The sequence below is a fragment of the Urocitellus parryii genome, chromosome 2 (assembly GCF_045843805.1).
Source record: "Urocitellus parryii isolate mUroPar1 chromosome 2, mUroPar1.hap1, whole genome shotgun sequence".
In the NCBI taxonomy this organism is placed as follows: domain Eukaryota; kingdom Metazoa; phylum Chordata; class Mammalia; order Rodentia; family Sciuridae; genus Urocitellus; species Urocitellus parryii.
The window spans coordinates 170,648,005-170,665,187 of record NC_135532.1 but is presented as its reverse complement, the minus strand read 5'-3'; the positions used below and the strand labels follow the sequence as shown (position 1 = coordinate 170,665,187).

The 17,183-nt window shown below is 51.2% G+C and overlaps 2 protein-coding genes across 2 annotated transcripts in view; one reads left to right on the top strand and one right to left on the bottom strand.

Moving 5' to 3' along the window:
- Adcy5 (adenylate cyclase 5) overlaps window positions 1–11,248 on the top strand; it is a 145,178-nt gene extending 133,930 nt beyond the window's left edge. Inside the window, exons 17-21 of the mRNA XM_026394175.2 lie at window positions 426–558; window positions 4,673–4,936; window positions 5,858–6,062; window positions 9,167–9,291; window positions 11,120–11,248. Coding sequence (XP_026249960.1) covers window positions 426–558; window positions 4,673–4,936; window positions 5,858–6,062; window positions 9,167–9,291; window positions 11,120–11,248 — 856 coding nt within the window. The remainder of the gene's footprint in view (window positions 1–425; window positions 559–4,672; window positions 4,937–5,857; window positions 6,063–9,166; window positions 9,292–11,119) is intronic.
- Window positions 11,249–11,672: 424 nt separating this feature from the next.
- The window catches only part of Sec22a (SEC22 homolog A, vesicle trafficking protein), a 79,774-nt gene continuing 74,263 nt past the window's right edge, over window positions 11,673–17,183 (bottom strand). Inside the window, exon 7 of the mRNA XM_077795354.1 lies at window positions 11,673–11,881. Coding sequence (XP_077651480.1) covers window positions 11,696–11,881 — 186 coding nt within the window. The 3' untranslated portion in view covers window positions 11,673–11,695. The remainder of the gene's footprint in view (window positions 11,882–17,183) is intronic.

Here is a 17,183-nt window from a genome sequence, read left to right as displayed (position 1 = left end):
CCTATACAGAATCTTCAGTCCTTCCCACAGCCCTGCAGTGTGGATATTCTTTTCCCATGTTACAGATGAGGAAACTTAAGAGTCTAAGGTACCCCAGAGACAGGGACAGCAGGTGTTTCCTGGCTCCCTTGTTCCTGTGCACACTGTCCTGCCTTGTCCTCTGAGAAAGACCTGGCATCCACGCTGCCTTGTGGAAGGGCTGAGTTCATCTCCTGAGGTGACCAGGGGGCACCTGAGTGATGGGGGCATAAGGTGCCAGGAGAGGGGCCATAGCTGCCTGAGTTGCAGGAAGGCTTCCCAGAGGAGGTTCACTCAGGCAGAGTTTGAGTGGCAGCTGTCCTGGGAGGAAGAAAAAAGCCTGGGGGGTCTTCGGAGCCTGCCTGAGTGCCAGGGTGGCCTCAGGCCTGTTTACCTCACTCCTGCAGCCCTGAGCACGCGACCAAGGTGGCCCTGAAGGTGGTGACGCCCATCATCATTTCAGTCTTCGTGCTGGCCCTGTACCTGCATGCCCAGCAGGTGGAGTCCACTGCCCGCCTTGACTTCCTCTGGAAACTGCAGGTGAATGGCCCTGGGACTACAGCTGGGTGGGGAGCAGCTGGACCTCACGGCACTCACTGGGCTGGCCTGGACCTTCATCCTACACTGACAAGGTGTCCTCTCGGGTCTCATCCCAAATAACCACTGCCCCACATCCCAGGATCTGCTGCCTGCTTTCCAGGGTTGAGAGGCAAAGCCCTGGAGCATATTCCAGATGAACCCACCCCAATAGTACAGGGACTCTGAGCCCAGGAGGTGCGCATGGAGTCAGCACACACTGCCCGAGCAGTTCCTGTGCATGTCTGCAGCAGGGACACTGGGGGTGGGCCAGTCAGCCTGTAGGGAGAGCAGCAAGGTGTCCAGGCATGTGAGGAGGAGGGGCAGGAGGTGAGGAGGGTGGGAGCTGGCAGGATCCTGGGCTGGTGGGGGCTGCCACCAGAGGCTTCTGTGCAGGCTTGATATGACCACAGCTGGGCATGAAGACTCCTCCAGAGGAGGAAGAACCAAAGGAATCAATAGGAAGCCCAGCTGGACTCAGGGGCAGGGTGGTGGGGTGGCCAAGGTCATGGCTCTGACCTGTGTTGGTTGCATTGAAAGCAGAAATGCAACTGGTGCTTGACTCTCCAGGCTGTGACCCTGCACCCTGAGGACAGTGTCCACCTGCAGGATGGGATGCCAACGGGCCAGGTGAAGGTGGTGCTCTTGGTAGCCACAGTCTTAAGGCCACCCCAGAGTCTCCAGGAGAGTGCATTCTAGGGCACTCACAAAACAATGCCAGCTTCTTTGTGGGTCCTTTGAATCAAACCCCTGGCAAGGTCTGACCCATTCCAGACCATATCAGTTCACCCAGGGCTTGCTTAGAACTCCTCCATCCACACCACTCACCGTCATGGAGGTTGAAGTCTTTGGCTGGGGGCAGGAGGCTTTTGGTTGGGTGTCAAGTGCCAATGGGGCATATGGTTGTCCCTTCTGTTGATTATGTTGCATGCAGTATAGCTTTTATCTCCAAGGTATGTGGTCCTTAGGGAGATCCTCCCATTCAAGGCCCATTCATTCACTTAGTTTATGTCAGTGCAGACTCACAGACACCTGTGTAATCCAGTGGGTTATCATCTGCCACTCAGATTATTCTAATGCTCATATCGCCCTAGGTTTGGCTAGTGTGCATTTCGTCAAGCTGACTTCCTTGTCATTTGAACTGCCACTAGCACTCTTTGGGCATCTCCTGACTTCTTGGCACAATGAGATGTCTCAAGCTTACCTGACATTTTTCCTGTTCCAGCCCAGGAATCAGTGATTTCTTCAAAGAGCCCTTGCTCTTAGTGGAGAGTGGTATTTAGAAACCAAGAACTGAGTGCTTAGTGGGCTTGCTACTTCTGGATCTGTGTCCGTTTTCTGTTGCTGTGACAAAATCTCTCAGAAAATCAACTTAAAGGAGGAAAGATTTATTTTGCCTCATGGTTGCAGAGATTTTAGTCCATGGTTCTTGGCTTCATGGCTTGGGCTTGTGGCAAGGCAGAACCTCATGGCTGGGAACACGTGGTAGAGCAAGTTCACCTCATGGCAACCAGGAAGCAGAGAAAGAAGAGAAGGGCCCAGGGACAAGACACCACTGTGAAGGCTTCCTTCCATTAGGCCCTGCCTCCCAAACTTTCCACCATCTCCCAGAAGCACCACCAGCTGGGGACCAAGCCTTCAGCACATGATCCTTTGGTGGGGATTCCAGATCCAAACTATTAACAGGTTCATCTCCAGGGCCAAAGCCGGGAAACACATGAAGTTGATGTAAACATGCAGAAATGCAGGGTTGCATGCAAACGTACCACACCAGCATCTGTCTATGTACATAGATTTATAAAAACCATTACTCACTCCAGCTCTTCCATTCAAGACCTGTGCCTCAGGCTTCTTTGTAGCTTGCCCTATGCCAGAGAGAAACCCGCCCAAATCACTCTCCTAAAGTGATCCATTCACTCAGTGCTGGCCTCCCAACCCCACAGCCTCTTGCTGATCCTCCCCCTCTCTTCTTGGCCCTTTTGCCTCTTTGCACACTGGGGCCCCTCCCTCTGTCACTTTGCTTTCTCAGGCCCTGAGGACCCTGTGCCAGGAGGGAAGCCACTGACTCAGCCTGTCGCAAGCCTGTGTCAGCCCTGTCCACAGAAGCTCCCCAACTGGCAGGTCCCTCCAGCTCCCATTCTTTTCCTGGGCATTTTGCAACTTGGAGGACAACATACAGCAGTAAACAGAAACGTGACAGCAGGCCTCAGGAAGGGGGGTAATTGTCACCATATGCTCCCCAGGCTCGCCCAGCAGCCCCTTTACTGTTCCACCTGTGGTGTGTGCTGACAGAGGAGGGGCCGCCCAGGAACATGCCCTCTCACACAGCGCCCCCTCGTGGCCTAATGGTTGTCTTGGTTCCCTAACCCTTACCTGCTCCTCCAGTATGGGTCTCCTAGGACTACCAAGAGGCTGTGGAACTCCACTCCAAGCAGCTGTTGGCCATGTGGGCAGCTGCCCAACCTGCTTGGGGTGGAGTTCCCCAGACGAGGCAGGAGTGCCTGGCCCACCTGGGGGATTGGCCTCCGTCCCCGGCAGCCCTGCTCTAAAGCCTCCACTCTATGCTGATGCTTTGGGTAGATGCTCTCTAAGGGAGGCTCATGTCCTGTCCCTGCTGCCCGTGGGTGGATAGAAGGAACTGGAGTGCTCAGGGCCCCAGGGACAGGGTCTGAGCAGGTTGAGGCAGGACAGTGAGTGCCCTGTGCATTCGCAGAAGCTGACGGACAACTGCCTGGGGTCCTATATGATTAGCCCACAAGGGGAGGTAGAGGGACTCCCACCCTCTCATGCAACCTGCTGCAGAGTGGGGAACAGGTGGCCTTTGTTCTTGAAGAAGAGCCTGGGCTGAAAGCCCCACCTCACAGGAGCATAAGTCACCTGGCCGGAATGCTGGACAGGAAGATGGCACCCAACAGCTGCACTCACCTGGCTTCTGAAGGTAGTGGGTGGAGGCTGGGGCCCTTTAGGGTCCAGGAGCTTCCTCAAGCATGACCCTGATTTTTGAAGCTGCATTGCCAGTGTCTCCAGGAGTCCACCAGGCTGTGGACAGTATAACCAGGACATCTTCATACCTTGGTAGCGAGCCTTGGTCTCAGGTCTTCTGTCCTTGGGCTCTCCCCGCTGGACCCAGGTCTATAGACGTGGGATGGTGTGCCAGCTCCTAGCCCACGGGCAGCCGCTGCACAGGGAATACCAGAGCAAAGCAGCCCTGGCCCGTGGGAAATCTAGTTGCTGCTGAGTAAAAAGACATCTGCTAATGACCTTCCCAGTTGGTGGGGGATGTATGTCTGCTATCAAGGGTGAGGAAGCCAGGTGACTCCACCCTGTAATCCCACATCCTGTGACCACTCTGGTCAGAGGGTCCTGGCCACACCTCGGTGTATAACTGCTTCTCTGCTTCAGTTCCTTGTGGCTGCTACTGGTCTCTTGACCCAAGGACTCTGCACTGTCCCTTTACCTGGAGGGTGAGTGACCACAAACTCCAACTGTACAGATCCATGACCAAAACTGGGGGGAAACCAAAGTTAAGGGGATGTCTCCTTCCTGCCCTGGCTGACACCTGGTGGCGCCTGTCCCTCCTGGCTGCATCTGGCACTGGAGGCTGTTCTCATAGGAATGAGATGGGCAGGACTCTGGGCCATTTCCCCCCGTGACCAGTGGGTTGAAGTTGCCCTGGCAAGATGCTTTTCTGAGTGCATTCTTTGATTTTAAGAGGAAAAATGAAAGGTAAAGAGGTCTCAGGGAGTCAGCAGCCTATTTGGGGTGTGGATTTTGGACTCTCCCTTTCCCCTGGAGTCTAGTGCCAGGCTTGGGCAGACAGGAGACTTTCAGCTCCTCCTCTGGGACCTGCATCTACTCTGCGCTTCCCTCCTCTGGGACCAATCCCTGATGTGCGTCACTTTCCAAGAAGTAGACCATTTCTTCTGGTGGCCGACATAATGCTCTTTAGAGAACACTTGGAAGCAGAGAGACCACAGAAACAGCCGGCGCCTGGTGTTGGTGTTGGTGCGATTCCTGTCTCATTCTAAGCAGAGCTGTAGCCCCTCCCCCACCCCCTGACCGAGTCCTCTGTCCCCAGGCCACAGAGGAGAAGGAGGAGATGGAGGAGCTGCAGGCCTACAACCGACGGCTGCTGCACAACATCCTGCCCAAGGACGTGGCCGCCCACTTCCTGGCCCGGGAGCGCCGTAATGACGAGCTCTACTACCAGTCCTGCGAGTGCGTGGCCGTCATGTTCGCCTCCATCGCCAACTTCTCCGAGTTCTACGTGGAGCTGGAGGCCAACAATGAGGGCGTGGAGTGCCTGCGGCTGCTCAACGAGATCATTGCCGACTTTGACGAGGTGCCTCTGGGAGTCCTTTGAGTCCCCAGGGCTCTCTCCTCCATGTGGGTGTGAGCGGTGCTGACAGGAGCCCTGATGGCAAGAGCCTGAAGGTGTCCCAGGGCTGTTCTGTCTCAGGCACCTTGTCACAGGTTCCAGATGAGAAAACAGAGGCCCACAGACCTTGTGTGTCTTGCCTAAGGTCAAGGCCTATAAGGGCCAGGGCTGGGGTTTGGGCCCAGACTATATGAACCTTCAGGGTCCCAGTGCCCAGGACAGCCAGAGTTTTTAGAGAATCAGAGGAAGGAGGAGCCACTGGGTGAAGGAAGAGGGCAGAGCAAAGACACAAGGCCCAGGGCAGGGGAGGTGGCAGCCAGACATTGCTTCTTCATTTCTCGAGCTTGGTGAGCTGACCAGCCTCGATCCTGTTGGGAGTCTGGGAGGCACAGCGCAGCAGGGATGCCCGGGCTGGACACAGGGCACAGGCAGAGCTGGGTCCTGGCAGTGTTAGAAGAAGCCCACAAGAGCTCTGGGGCAGCGGGTAGATGAAGGGCTCCGGGGAGGCTTCCAGCAGAAGGACATGGGAAAAGGATGTCTTGCTAGTCAGAGATGAGGAGGGTTCCCTAAGTGAGGGGGTGAGGACCTCTGAAGGGGCTCCAGCCGTCCAGCCCGTTGGGGGCATGAGACCCAGTGGCAACCCGTGCCCTTGTCCTCAGGAGCTCTTGGTGTGGGGTTGGGTGAGTAAGTCACACTCCCTGGACAACAGTTGAGAACAGAGGAGGCCTGTTCTAGAGGACGGGGCGGCCTCACATTGAGCCTTTTCCCTTACCAAAGAGGGGACCATGAGGGGCCAAGCTGCTATACTCCCATGGTCCTCCTCTGCCCCTCCCTATAGAGCTCAGTGCCCTGGACTTGACCCAAGGTTGGTTTCCTTCTGTGCAGATTATCAGCGAGGACCGTTTCAGGCAGCTAGAAAAGATCAAGACCATCGGCAGCACCTACATGGCCGCCTCCGGCCTCAACGACTCCACCTACGACAAGGTGGGCAAGACGCACATCAAAGCCCTGGCCGACTTCGCCATGAAGCTGATGGACCAAATGAAGTACATCAATGAGCACTCCTTCAACAACTTCCAGATGAAGATTGGTGAGCAAGGAGGGCTTGCAGGGACCCTCCCTCAAATCCCACGTTTATTACAATCCAGTGGTAGAAGGTGACAGGCAGCAGAGGCTGCATGCTAGTGTGTCTCTCTGCCAATGGGGGTGGCCAGGGGTGGGGAGCTGACCACTCAGCCTGGCAGTGCTCACATGTTGGCCTGCGTGTGATGAGGCAGGACACCTACCTTCTGAGTTCCCACTTCACCCAAGCATTGGGAAGGCATGATAGGACCCAGGTTGTGCCTGCCCAAAGGCTTTTGGGGAATGCTCTGTTCTGGGGGCTCCAGGGCCTGGTGGTAGCTTTGGGCAGATGGCAGGGCCATTTATTTCCAGAAAAACTGATGTAATCAACAGTAGTTTTATTAAAAAGTATTCCAAATTCATTGAGTAAAAATGAAAACTAGTAAAATCAAATACTTGATACATTTTAAATAAAAATGTATGAACATAAGAGATAAGTTATTACATTTGCAAATTTATGAAAATACTGAACATATTTTCTGCAAAATTGTTAGCAAAATAAAATGAGTAAAGTGAAGTTTATAGGCAGTGGTGCATGCCTGTAATCCCAGTGACTCGGGAGGCTGAGGTAGGAGGATTGAAAGTTTGAGTCCAGCCCCAGCAACTTAGGCCCTGTCTCAAAATAAAAAATAAAAAGAGTTGGGGATATGGCTTAGTGGTAAAGTTCCTCTGGGTTCAATTCCCCAGCACCAAAAAACAAACGACAGAAAAATATGAAAAAAAATCATGTAATATTGACAATGAACCAATTCTATTTCAACATTTTAAAAAATAGAAGTCTTAAAAAATTAAAAAAAAAACTGGGTCAGTAGGTTATTGGACACAATATTTTATTTATTTATTTTTATGTGGTGCTGAGGATTGAACCCAGGACCTTGCACGTGCTAGGCGAGCGCTCTACCACTGAGCCACAACCCAGCCCCCTCAGTAGGTTATTGTTGAGTTTCAGGCAGTGAGGCAATCTTTTCTAGGTCAAGGTGTCAAACCTTTTGCACTCCACTCAACTGGGGGTCGTGGTGAGGGTGTGTAATGATCAGCCCTGTGTCTTACTGCACTTGTCCTTGGCTGAGAGAGCTTCACAGACACCTGGAGGGTGTGCAGAGGCAGAAGCAGGGACTCTGCTGAGGATAGTCAGGGGATCAGAGAAGAGAAGCCCTGGGTCAGCTTCAAAATAGGACCATATTCTACTTGTTCAGAAAATCTTTGAACCAAAAACAGGATTTTTAAAAATGTTTAATTTTGTTTTTATTACCTCAACTTTTTGACAACTTTCAACTTTCAGAATTGAAAGAACAGTACAGTGAAAACCCAGGTGCATCTCACATACCTACCCAGCCCCGCCCCGCTCCATCCACAAAATGATCTCCAAATTACAGTTCTGGATGGGTTGTTCCATAAAGCTCAAGGCATTTCTGCAGTTTGTTTGTCCTTAGAACATATTTTTATTTTATTTTTGCTGTACTGGGGATTGAACCCAGGGCTTTGCACAAGCTGGGCAAGCACCCTACCACTGAACTACATCCCCAGCCCATTTTATCTTTTATTTTGAGACAGGTCTCACCAGGTTTCCCAAGTTGGCCTTGAATTTGCCATTCTCCTGCCTCAGGCTCTGGGTTAGGAGGGATTACAGGTGTACAACCCACATCCAGCTCTGGGAGTATATCTTACCAAGGATGTACAGTCTGACAGAGTGCAAGTTATTTTTGCAATAGAAACTTTGTCAAGTGTTGTCCTCTTCCTCCTCTTGAGATCTGTGGAGGCAGGAAATGCTTTCTGAAAGAGCAGACCTCAGTTCTATTCAGAGTTTTCGTGCATTATCAACTCCCTGGGAATGTCTCACGCCATAAATGATTCAGAGTTCAAATTTTTAAAAAAGTAAAAGTAATTCACCAAAGAAAATACTGGCATTTCAATTCTAAAAATTAGCACATTAAACTGAAATGTTAGTTTACCGAAAACCAATATTATGATCATGAGTGTCCTCAGGAGACCTCTGTTCTGGCCTGAGTGTCAGGAATTGTGCTGTTCTTGAGGGAGCTGCTTATTGTGTCTTGTGGGCACAGGGCTTTGTGACTTGGCCAGGTTTCCATTTTTCTTTGGCTGCTAGAAAGGCCAGACAGAGCCAGCTGGGGATCTTCTTTAACTAACGTGTGGCCTGTGTTTGTTTTTGTATTAATGTTATTCTTGGTTTCATGTAATGTTGCTGTTCTCATTGCATCTTATCCACCTACAGTTTTGTATTTTTCTCCTGGTGTGTATTTTTGTAAACTGGAGATTGAGTGATAGCATCAACCAAGTGATAGCTAAGGAGCCTTGAGGAGTAGATCCATTCATACGAACTCAGGGGCACCTTAGTTGGCAGGTGTGGCCTTTGGGAATAGAAGCCTTCCAGAGCTCTGTATGACCAATGAGGTGGACAGTTGAACCTGGTAACAGAAGGCAAGGCAGAAAGCTTCATGTGGCCATGATAGGACATGGAGAGAGAGGAGACCCAGGCAGGGTTAGAAGCAGGTCTTAAGAATGAGAACAGAAGCAAACAGAAATAGGAGTGAGAAAGAGGGAAGGGGCACATTCTGTCTGTTGAGTTTGAGTCAATGGTGAACACCTCAAAGCTACCCAGAAAGGGAAGATTAAGAAAAAGCAATTGGAGGGGCTGGGGTTATGGCTCAGCGGTAGAGCGCTCGCCTAGCACGTGCAAGGCTCTAGGTTCGATCCTCAACACCACATAAAAATAAATAAATAAAATAAAGATATTTTTTAAAAAAGGCAGTTGGATTATGCAAGAGGTCACTGGAGACCTGAAGAGGGCACTCCTGGCAGTGGACTTGCAGAAACTGAGCATTACCTTGTGGTGAGGACACAGGAGCCCTGAAGTATGCCTGGGTTCCTGGGGTCTTGGATGAACATGCACTTGATAGAGCAGAGAAGTGGGAGACTGCAGGGGGAAGCTGGCACCAGGCCAGGAGGCAGAGGGAGAACCTGCAATGTGCAGAGAGAGAGAGAGACGCCAGCGAGGACTAGCAAAGCAAGTGTCAGTCTTAACCTGACGAACGTGGCTGATGTCCCCTGCAGGGCTCAACATCGGCCCTGTGGTGGCTGGGGTGATTGGAGCTCGCAAGCCTCAGTATGACATCTGGGGAAATACAGTGAACGTGGCCAGCCGCATGGACAGCACTGGCGTGCCTGACCGCATCCAGGTGAGTATGAGAGCATCCACTGTCCAGGTTACCCACGAGAAGGCCTCTGTCTGATGCTAAAAGTTCTTCAGGGAAGGCTGCCCACAGCTCCCGGTCAGAATTTCTGATCAAAATCCAAGGGTGATGGGGCAGTTGGTGCTGTAGTCATGGAAACTTGGAGAACACAATTGTGTTTTGGGCCCTCAGCACCTTGGACAGATCTTCGGGTTGTGCAGAGCCCTCTGCTGGGCACAGAAGGAATCGGGTAGGCAGAAGCAGGGCTGTGATGACAAGCTGAGTGTTCATGGGGAGCCCAGGACCTTCCCAGCCAGTCACACGGAGAGTACACCAAGATACCTGCAGGGAGTAGAGTCTTGCCCGTGTGGCTTGCTCTTAGGTTTGGTTCAGGAGAACCAGGGAAGGCTGCTGGGCCCTAGGATGGCTCCATCATCAGTTGTAGCAGTCGGTGGCCTGGCCAGAGGCCCAGGGACTTTTTCCTTTCTGTCCTTTGTGAGCTGGCACTTGTGATCCCCAGGCCTGCCGATCTTCAGCTGCTTTCCTTTTCCTCCCCCTCAGGATTTCCATGATTTACTTCAATCTGAAAAAATGGCCCGAACTGTGTTCTCATCCTATGTGGCCCTCTTGTATGGTTCCTTGCAAGGATGTGGGAGGTCAGCTTCCTGGCCTCAGTTTTCTCAAGTGATAATTGTGCCATTTTTAAGACATTTTGTCCACATTGACACTACTTAAGTATCCCCTCACTTGTCTGTGTGAGAAGAAGGAGACTGACCCCAAGCACAGTCCTGGCCAGATCCAGCTGACCTGGATGCTGTCAGGCCAGGCCATGTGGCCTTCTCTCACCTCCTCTCCTGCACCAAGAAGAGAAGGGATGGCTGGGTGGGGACTGGGGCCCTGAGGGAGCTGTCTGCAGAGCTTCTAACCTACCTGGTGACAGGTGTGAGGGCCTCTGCCAGCAGCTACCACAATAACCAGCACTGCACCTTCACTGGGGCCTCATTGTGAAGACACCACAGTTAATGACAGCAAACCCCAAGCAATGCCCCTGCCCCAGCCTCTTGCAGTCAGGCTGGGTAACTGTGTGGTGGCTGGTGGGAGCAGAAAAGGCACCTGCATCATCCTGTGAGGCACTTGGCCATCCTGCCACTTCCTGCTCCTGTCACTCTGCTTCCCTCCTCACCTAGCCCAGCAGTGTCATTGGTGAAGCCCCAGTGAGTTCTCTGTCACCAAAGCTGACACAGAGATATGTACAAAGCCTGGAACCCAGTCCAGTCTCTGTCATTTATTAACTGTATAATCTCAGGCAAGTGACAGATTTGCTGGTGCTGGGGATAATAATAGTATTGCTTCATATAAAGATGAAATGAGATAAGCAGTTGTTCTCAAACATCTATGGTGAAAACCAGTTTTTAAAAACCTTTCTTCTCTGTCATGGAGTGATACTTCCATGAAAGACACTGGTCACACACCTGGCTGTTGGGTGCAACAATGTCACCATTGCTCTGAAGGTTCCAAAGTATTACTCTCTGCCTCTGACTCTCTGGACTGCACCTAAGCTGTTAGGGGCCACAGGCCACACTTTTGAATAGCACTGAACAGCACATGTGAGGCACCTGTCACAGCATCTGGCAGAGTGCCGAGAACCACAGTGGCCATCATTCTCATTCTAAGGGCTACTTCCATGGACAGGTCCCTGCCAGTCCCCAATATCCCCTCCGTGGAAGAGCAGGGGCATCAGCAGAGTGTGGGAGTCAGGGGTGGCTCTGTCCCCACTGCAGTTCATGGCTAAGGTCATCAGTGATCTGTCCTCTCTCCTGCTTTGCCTCCTCAGGTCACTACGGACATGTACCAGGTGCTGGCTGCCAACACATACCAGCTGGAGTGCCGCGGTGTGGTCAAGGTCAAGGGGAAAGGCGAGATGATGACCTACTTCCTCAATGGAGGGCCCCCTCTGAGTTAGCAGCTGCCAGCAGTGGTGCCAGCAGCCTGGCCTCCAGAGGAACGGAAGCGGCTTCTCTGTGTGCCGCGTGGGCAGGTGGGGAGCCTGCGCTCCAGCCACGTGGTCGCGCTGGTGAGATTTCCCACTTTGACTTGGAAGCAGCCTCTGCCCTGGCTGGTGGGCGTGGCCTCCGGCCCAGGCCCTGGGTGCCAGCGTCCTGCGAGCACCAAGCTGACCAAAGATGTTTCCCTCTGCAGAAGACTCCGCCGGACTTGAGCTCAGCCTCAAGTTCTCTGACAGGTGCTGCCGCTGAAGGGTGGAGGGCGCTGCTGGAGCTTTCCCAGCCCAGCGCACAGCGGCAGGCCCGCGGAGGGCCTCAGCCTAGGTGGGTGGGTAGGCGGGCTGGACGCTGCCCTGGGGGTACTCGGGGTCCCCCGGGGGTCTGTTTTCCACATGAGCCTTTAAACTTCAGACAGAGGCTGCAGCCCCTGCTTCCTGGCGGTGCTCTGAGGCAGGAGAGCTGGGTTTGTAGGAGCCGTGGCCTTCGCCGCCATCCTCTGCCCATGCGTCCACGCACACAGACTGTGCCCAGTGAGGGAAACAGGACTCATTACGAGGGGGAGGCGAGAGGACGCCAAGCAAGCAGTGGTGGCTCTGAGAAAAAGAAAATATTTATTAAATAAAACAAAACAAGTTTTCTGTGCCCTTCTTTAGACTATGCTAGTTGTATGCGTGTAGGAGACACAAGCAGAAGAGGATGCCACTGGGGGGGAGGGGGGACCCCAAGTTGTCTTTTTTGTATTTTTTATTTTGTATTATTGAAAGCCTTGGAGATCTAACAGATATACCAAATTCTATATTTTGTAAATTCTCTATATTAGAAAACAGCTGTGCACAGGGGCGTTTGTGCTCACTTGTACTGTACCTACGTCAGCGTGTGTCCTGGTGCACATGTGCGTGTGTTCATGCCATGTGGCTGCCCTGCAGGGACCTTCCTCACCTCAGACTCGGCAGTTTTGGTTTTCCCAGGGGCAGTGTGTGTTCTTTTGGGGTACCCTACATTCAGATCAAGGAGGAAGAAGCAGACACACTTGACCCTCTCTCTTTTCTAACACAAAGGCAAAGAGACAACCCACTTCCACTGAGTAAAAGCAGATGGAAATGATAAGAAGAAAACAGCCACTTCTTTCCCATCCCAGGAGGTTGGAAACAAGGGGAACAGCTTCAGTCTGTGTGGGCAGCATGGCCCCCACCTGTTCTTCTGCTCCTGGGGATGTCAGATGTTCGTGCCTGCAGAGGCAGCACCTAAGGACTCCTGGGAGCTTAGGGATGGGCCAGGGCTGGGAGGAAGTCTAGCCTGCCAGTCTGCTTAGCTGGCCAAGGGGCAGGTGGCTCTCCCTGGACACCATCCCTGTGACCTGGGAATGCAATGTGTAGGTCTCAGGTTTGGGGAAAGGGTGTAACCTTGCCCTCTACCTGTAAACCAGACAGAGGAATGGGTAGAGCCCAGTCTTGGAATCTGAAGGAAAAGCAGCAGAAGTGTCATTTTGACTAGTTTTTATTTGAGGGGTGGGAAGGGAGCAGTTCAATACATGAAGGGGAAAAAAAACTATTTTTTATAACTTTTGAGGGAGGCATTTGAAAAATGGTGTACTAGCACAGAGTTGTATTTAAGCAGCATCCTTAGGACCTGTTCCCAGATCTTTTCATTGCTTCTCAGGGCAGAATTATTCTTCCTGGACACTTGGAAGGAGACTGGACGGCAGCTATTTGCTGGCTATTGAGACCGTCCTTTATGTCCACCGCAGCACCTTCCCCTCCTACGCCCCCCCACCCCAATTTGAGTGCAGCTCTGAGAAGCAAAGCATATGGACCCCAAACTGCCAAGTCTGAGTGTGTCCCAAGCCTCTGCCACTCCACCTTTGAGTTCTGCATCACTCCTCCAGCCCCTGACGCGGGGCTGCTCTCTCCCGCAGCGTCATTCTCAAGTCCCCTGTCCTCCATATGGCCTGCCAGTGGTGCTTCCGGCCTGAGTAAAGTGTGCGTGCTGAGTTCATCCCGTGTTCCCGCTGTTGGTCTCGGCCTCGTGGGGCCCTCCCCATCCCAGCAGTGACTGGTGACAGCGTGCAGTGCTAGCTCTTTGTTCCCTCTAAGGGGTGTGCACTCTTTTTATTCCTGCTCTTGCAAAAACGGATACAATTATGATTTCCCATGGAAATTGAAAAGTCTATTTAAATAATTTAACTATTAAACACTTTCACTGGTAATGTGTCCTGATCTGATTTGTGGCTTGGGCCAGGGTCCAGGGAAGGATGTTTTAAAACAGGTGAGCCAGATTTGTTCATATGCCAAGAGAAGGAAAGGAGAAAACACAGGAGGCGAACACAGACCACTGAAAGGAACCGAGAAGGTGGGAGGCCTGGGCCGCAGGCCACAGGTGAACTGATTTGCCTACAGCGCTAATGATGGCTCTCTGTGCCACACTGCAATGGGCACCAGATAAATGTCATGTCACTGAATTCTCTTGGCCACCTCATTTCACTGATGAAGAAATAGAGGCACAGAAAGGTTGCACTATTTGCTTAAGGTCCCGTGGCTGGAAATAAAGAGAGGAGTTTGAGAACAGGCCTGTCTGCTGTTGAAGCCCAAGTGGGCCCCCCTCAGCAGCTCTGTCTGTTACTTCTGTCAAATTCAGGGTTATATTTGGGTTCAGGATATAAATCCAGAAGGGTGTGGGCAAATCAAGTTTAATGTGGGTGTAAATTAAAAAGCCAGTGACAAGGACTCCACTGTCCTCATTAGTGAATGGACACTGTACATGCTACAGAGGTAGCAATCCTAGGCAGAGCAGACCTGCTCTAAAGAAAATGGATATTATTAGGGCTTCAGATATGCATGGGGAGAGATTCATTTTATAAAGGCAGGAGTTTGAGAAAACTTCAGGCTGGAGCATATCAATTTGAAAAGAAAACCAGATGACAAGGAAGTTCAAACTTCAGAGAGCAATTGACCTAAGTGGGAACTTTAGCCGTAAAGAGGCTCAAGAGGCTGAGGCGGGAGGCTAGTGAGTTCAAAGTCAGCCTCAGCAAAAGCCAGATGCTAAGCAACTCACTGAGAACCTGTCTCTAAATAAAATACAAAACAGGGCTGGGGATGTGGCTCAGTGGTTAAGCGTCCCTGAGTTAAATTTCTGGTACCCAAAACAGACTAACAAAACTCCCACCTACTGTGACTGGTAATCACTGTCCTGTGAAGCCCCTGAAACTGAATATGTACATAGGGCATACCAGGACACCAAAAGGAGGTGACTCGAAACCTTCATAAACCCTTCCTGTTCTCAGCTCAATTAAGCTGATCCCAGAGAATGTATGGTTCTTCCTTAAAGGTTTTCACTTTTTTTCCCCCAAAAGCATCTCCACACCTAGAAAACTCATGAAACTTATTAGGAAAAATGCCATGAATATTGGCAAGAATTTGAACACCTCTATGCCTACTAATAGTAAATGCCAGACATCCATCAGTCAACCTGGCTGTTAGACTGCAGTATGTAGTTAGCAACGAATGAATGAGAAGGCAGAGTGAATCCCGGGCACTGAGGAGGCAGAAGGTGAATGTTATCAGGGAGCCATGTGACCTCAGGACTTCCAAAGTTAGAAATATCCTTATGAACTTTTCCAAAAGCAAGTCCCAGCCCAAGTGGCACAGGGTTGACAGAGACCTAGAGCTGCAGTGTGCACATGGTCAACAGGTGTCTTTCATGACACTCCCTTCATAGACTGCTCATCAGCAGCATCTAAGCTTCCCTGATCCTAAAAGAGACGCTAAGCCTGTCACCACAGGGCATGAAGCACTGGCAGACATGCGGATGGATAGCTTAGAAGTAGTACTGAGCAGATTCTCACCGTCACTGGCCAAGAGAATGACAAAGGCAGAAAAACACAACTCAGAAAACCCACAGCTTTTGACTTTGTCCAAACCAAAACAACACTGAAGAGAACAAATCATGTATATAGCTCACCCTCGAAACAAAGGGAACTGGCCAGACTGGGCCATGCTGGCCATGATTGCTCTGCACAATGCCACCACCCCTTAGGGCAAGTACCAGCAGAGTGGGAACGCTGGTGCTGTTCATGAACGTGAGATTATTTACTCACCATCCCCCTGTCTGGATAAACTGCACAGTGTATAACACATTTTCTCACTTCGGCCTCTCCAGGGCCTGGAAGCAGTTCAAGGAAGGGTTGGTGCATCCCCCAAGGCTGCTCAGACGCTTAGTGACAAGTGGCTTTGGCACTTGTCCCAGGGCGCTTCTGTCCAGTGTGCCCATCTGGCTGGGAACTGCTGGGCTTGGCAGGAATAGGGCACTCATCACTCTCAAGGTCAACAGTAGGTGCGATCCAATTAATAAAGGATGTTTTCTTATCCTTCCAGATTTTCCAAAAGCCCTCTGGGTTTTTTCTCCTATCTTAGGAAGGAAAATATAATATTTGCTGTCCTCTTGCCTGTCTTTTCTGCCCATCTGCAGGGTCGCTGCTTCACAACACAAGAACAAAGCCAAATGAGGGCATCACCATGGCTGGCCTCCAGGGCCCTTCCTCACTGGCATTCTTGGATTCTAAATATTTGTGTAACTCTTTATCCTGTCTTCAAGTGCCAGACCACATGTATGGCACAAATGTAAACACAGCCTAATTAAGACTAAGATTTTAGAGGCAAAGGCACAGACACAAGTGAGAGAAAAGCATGATGCCAAGGGGATCTGTAGGACAATCACCTTCAAACCAAGGTGAAGCACAGCCCTGGTTTTGCCCTTCTCCAGACACCATCCCAGCAGCAGCTGCCACAGTACCTGACAGCAGCATAGCCGGGAGCCTCTGTCATCAGGGTCTCCAATCCAGGGGTTGGGGGGAGAAAGGTAGGGAGCAATCGAGATTCACAGAGCAAGCAGAGGGTCCAGAGAGACAAGGGAAAGGGAAAAGATGATGTAAGGGTGAGGATCAAGGGTACAGCCTCCTGTCCCCACTGGATTCCCAGCCCCACACCTCAGCCACCATGTTTCTAGTAAGCAGTCTCCTGCGGCCCCCCATCCCCACTCCACATGGCCATAGCCTGCTCATCCCCAGGGCCACTTTCATATTGCTGGTCCATTAGGCCCATGAATTTAAAGAATTCACACTGGAATTTATTAGGGAGTCCATCATCATTTTTTCCATTGGCCAATTTCTAATTTAGACCTGGCTAGAATAGGTTTGTCAGCATCTCTGTTTTCACTCACTAGTTCTCCAGTTTTGCAGAACTCACTCCCCTACTTTGTCAGTGAGCCACAGTGACACTCCTGCCACTCGCTGCCCGCCACTACCCCTGCTCATGCAGGATGTTTTTTGGAGATGTTTTCCTTCAGATGAAAAGATTCATGTTGCACTTGTGTCTTTTAAAGGTGCCTTAGCTCTCCCTTCCCCAGCATCTGTACAGTTGAAGATGCGGGCTGAAGGCTGCTAGCTGCCCACTTCTACCCCTCGCCTTCCCATCAATGCACACGGTCCGGGGAACCCTTACTGAAGGCACTAAGGCAGCTGCACCCAAGAGTGCCTGCTAAGTTGGATTAGTATGTTCAAAGCAAAGTGGACCTTCACTTAAGTGGTGGCTTCTGAAGAGCTTTATAGATGACTTATCACATTTGGGGGCATCCACAAAAACCTATAATACCTTTAAAGAAACAGTAGACGCAAGAAGGCTACCTGAATCCCGGATTTACAGTAGTCGCTTTCCTCACACTTGCTGTGCCAGGCTCTGTTCTCAGTGCTTCACATGGATGGACTCACTGGATCCTCACAACCACCCCACTTTACACAGACAGAAACTGAGGCAGAAAGGCTAAGTGATTTGCTGAGGTCCAATGCTCATAGAAAGGAGAGCAAGAGAGTCTGGATCCAAACTTTTAATCACCAGTTTAAAC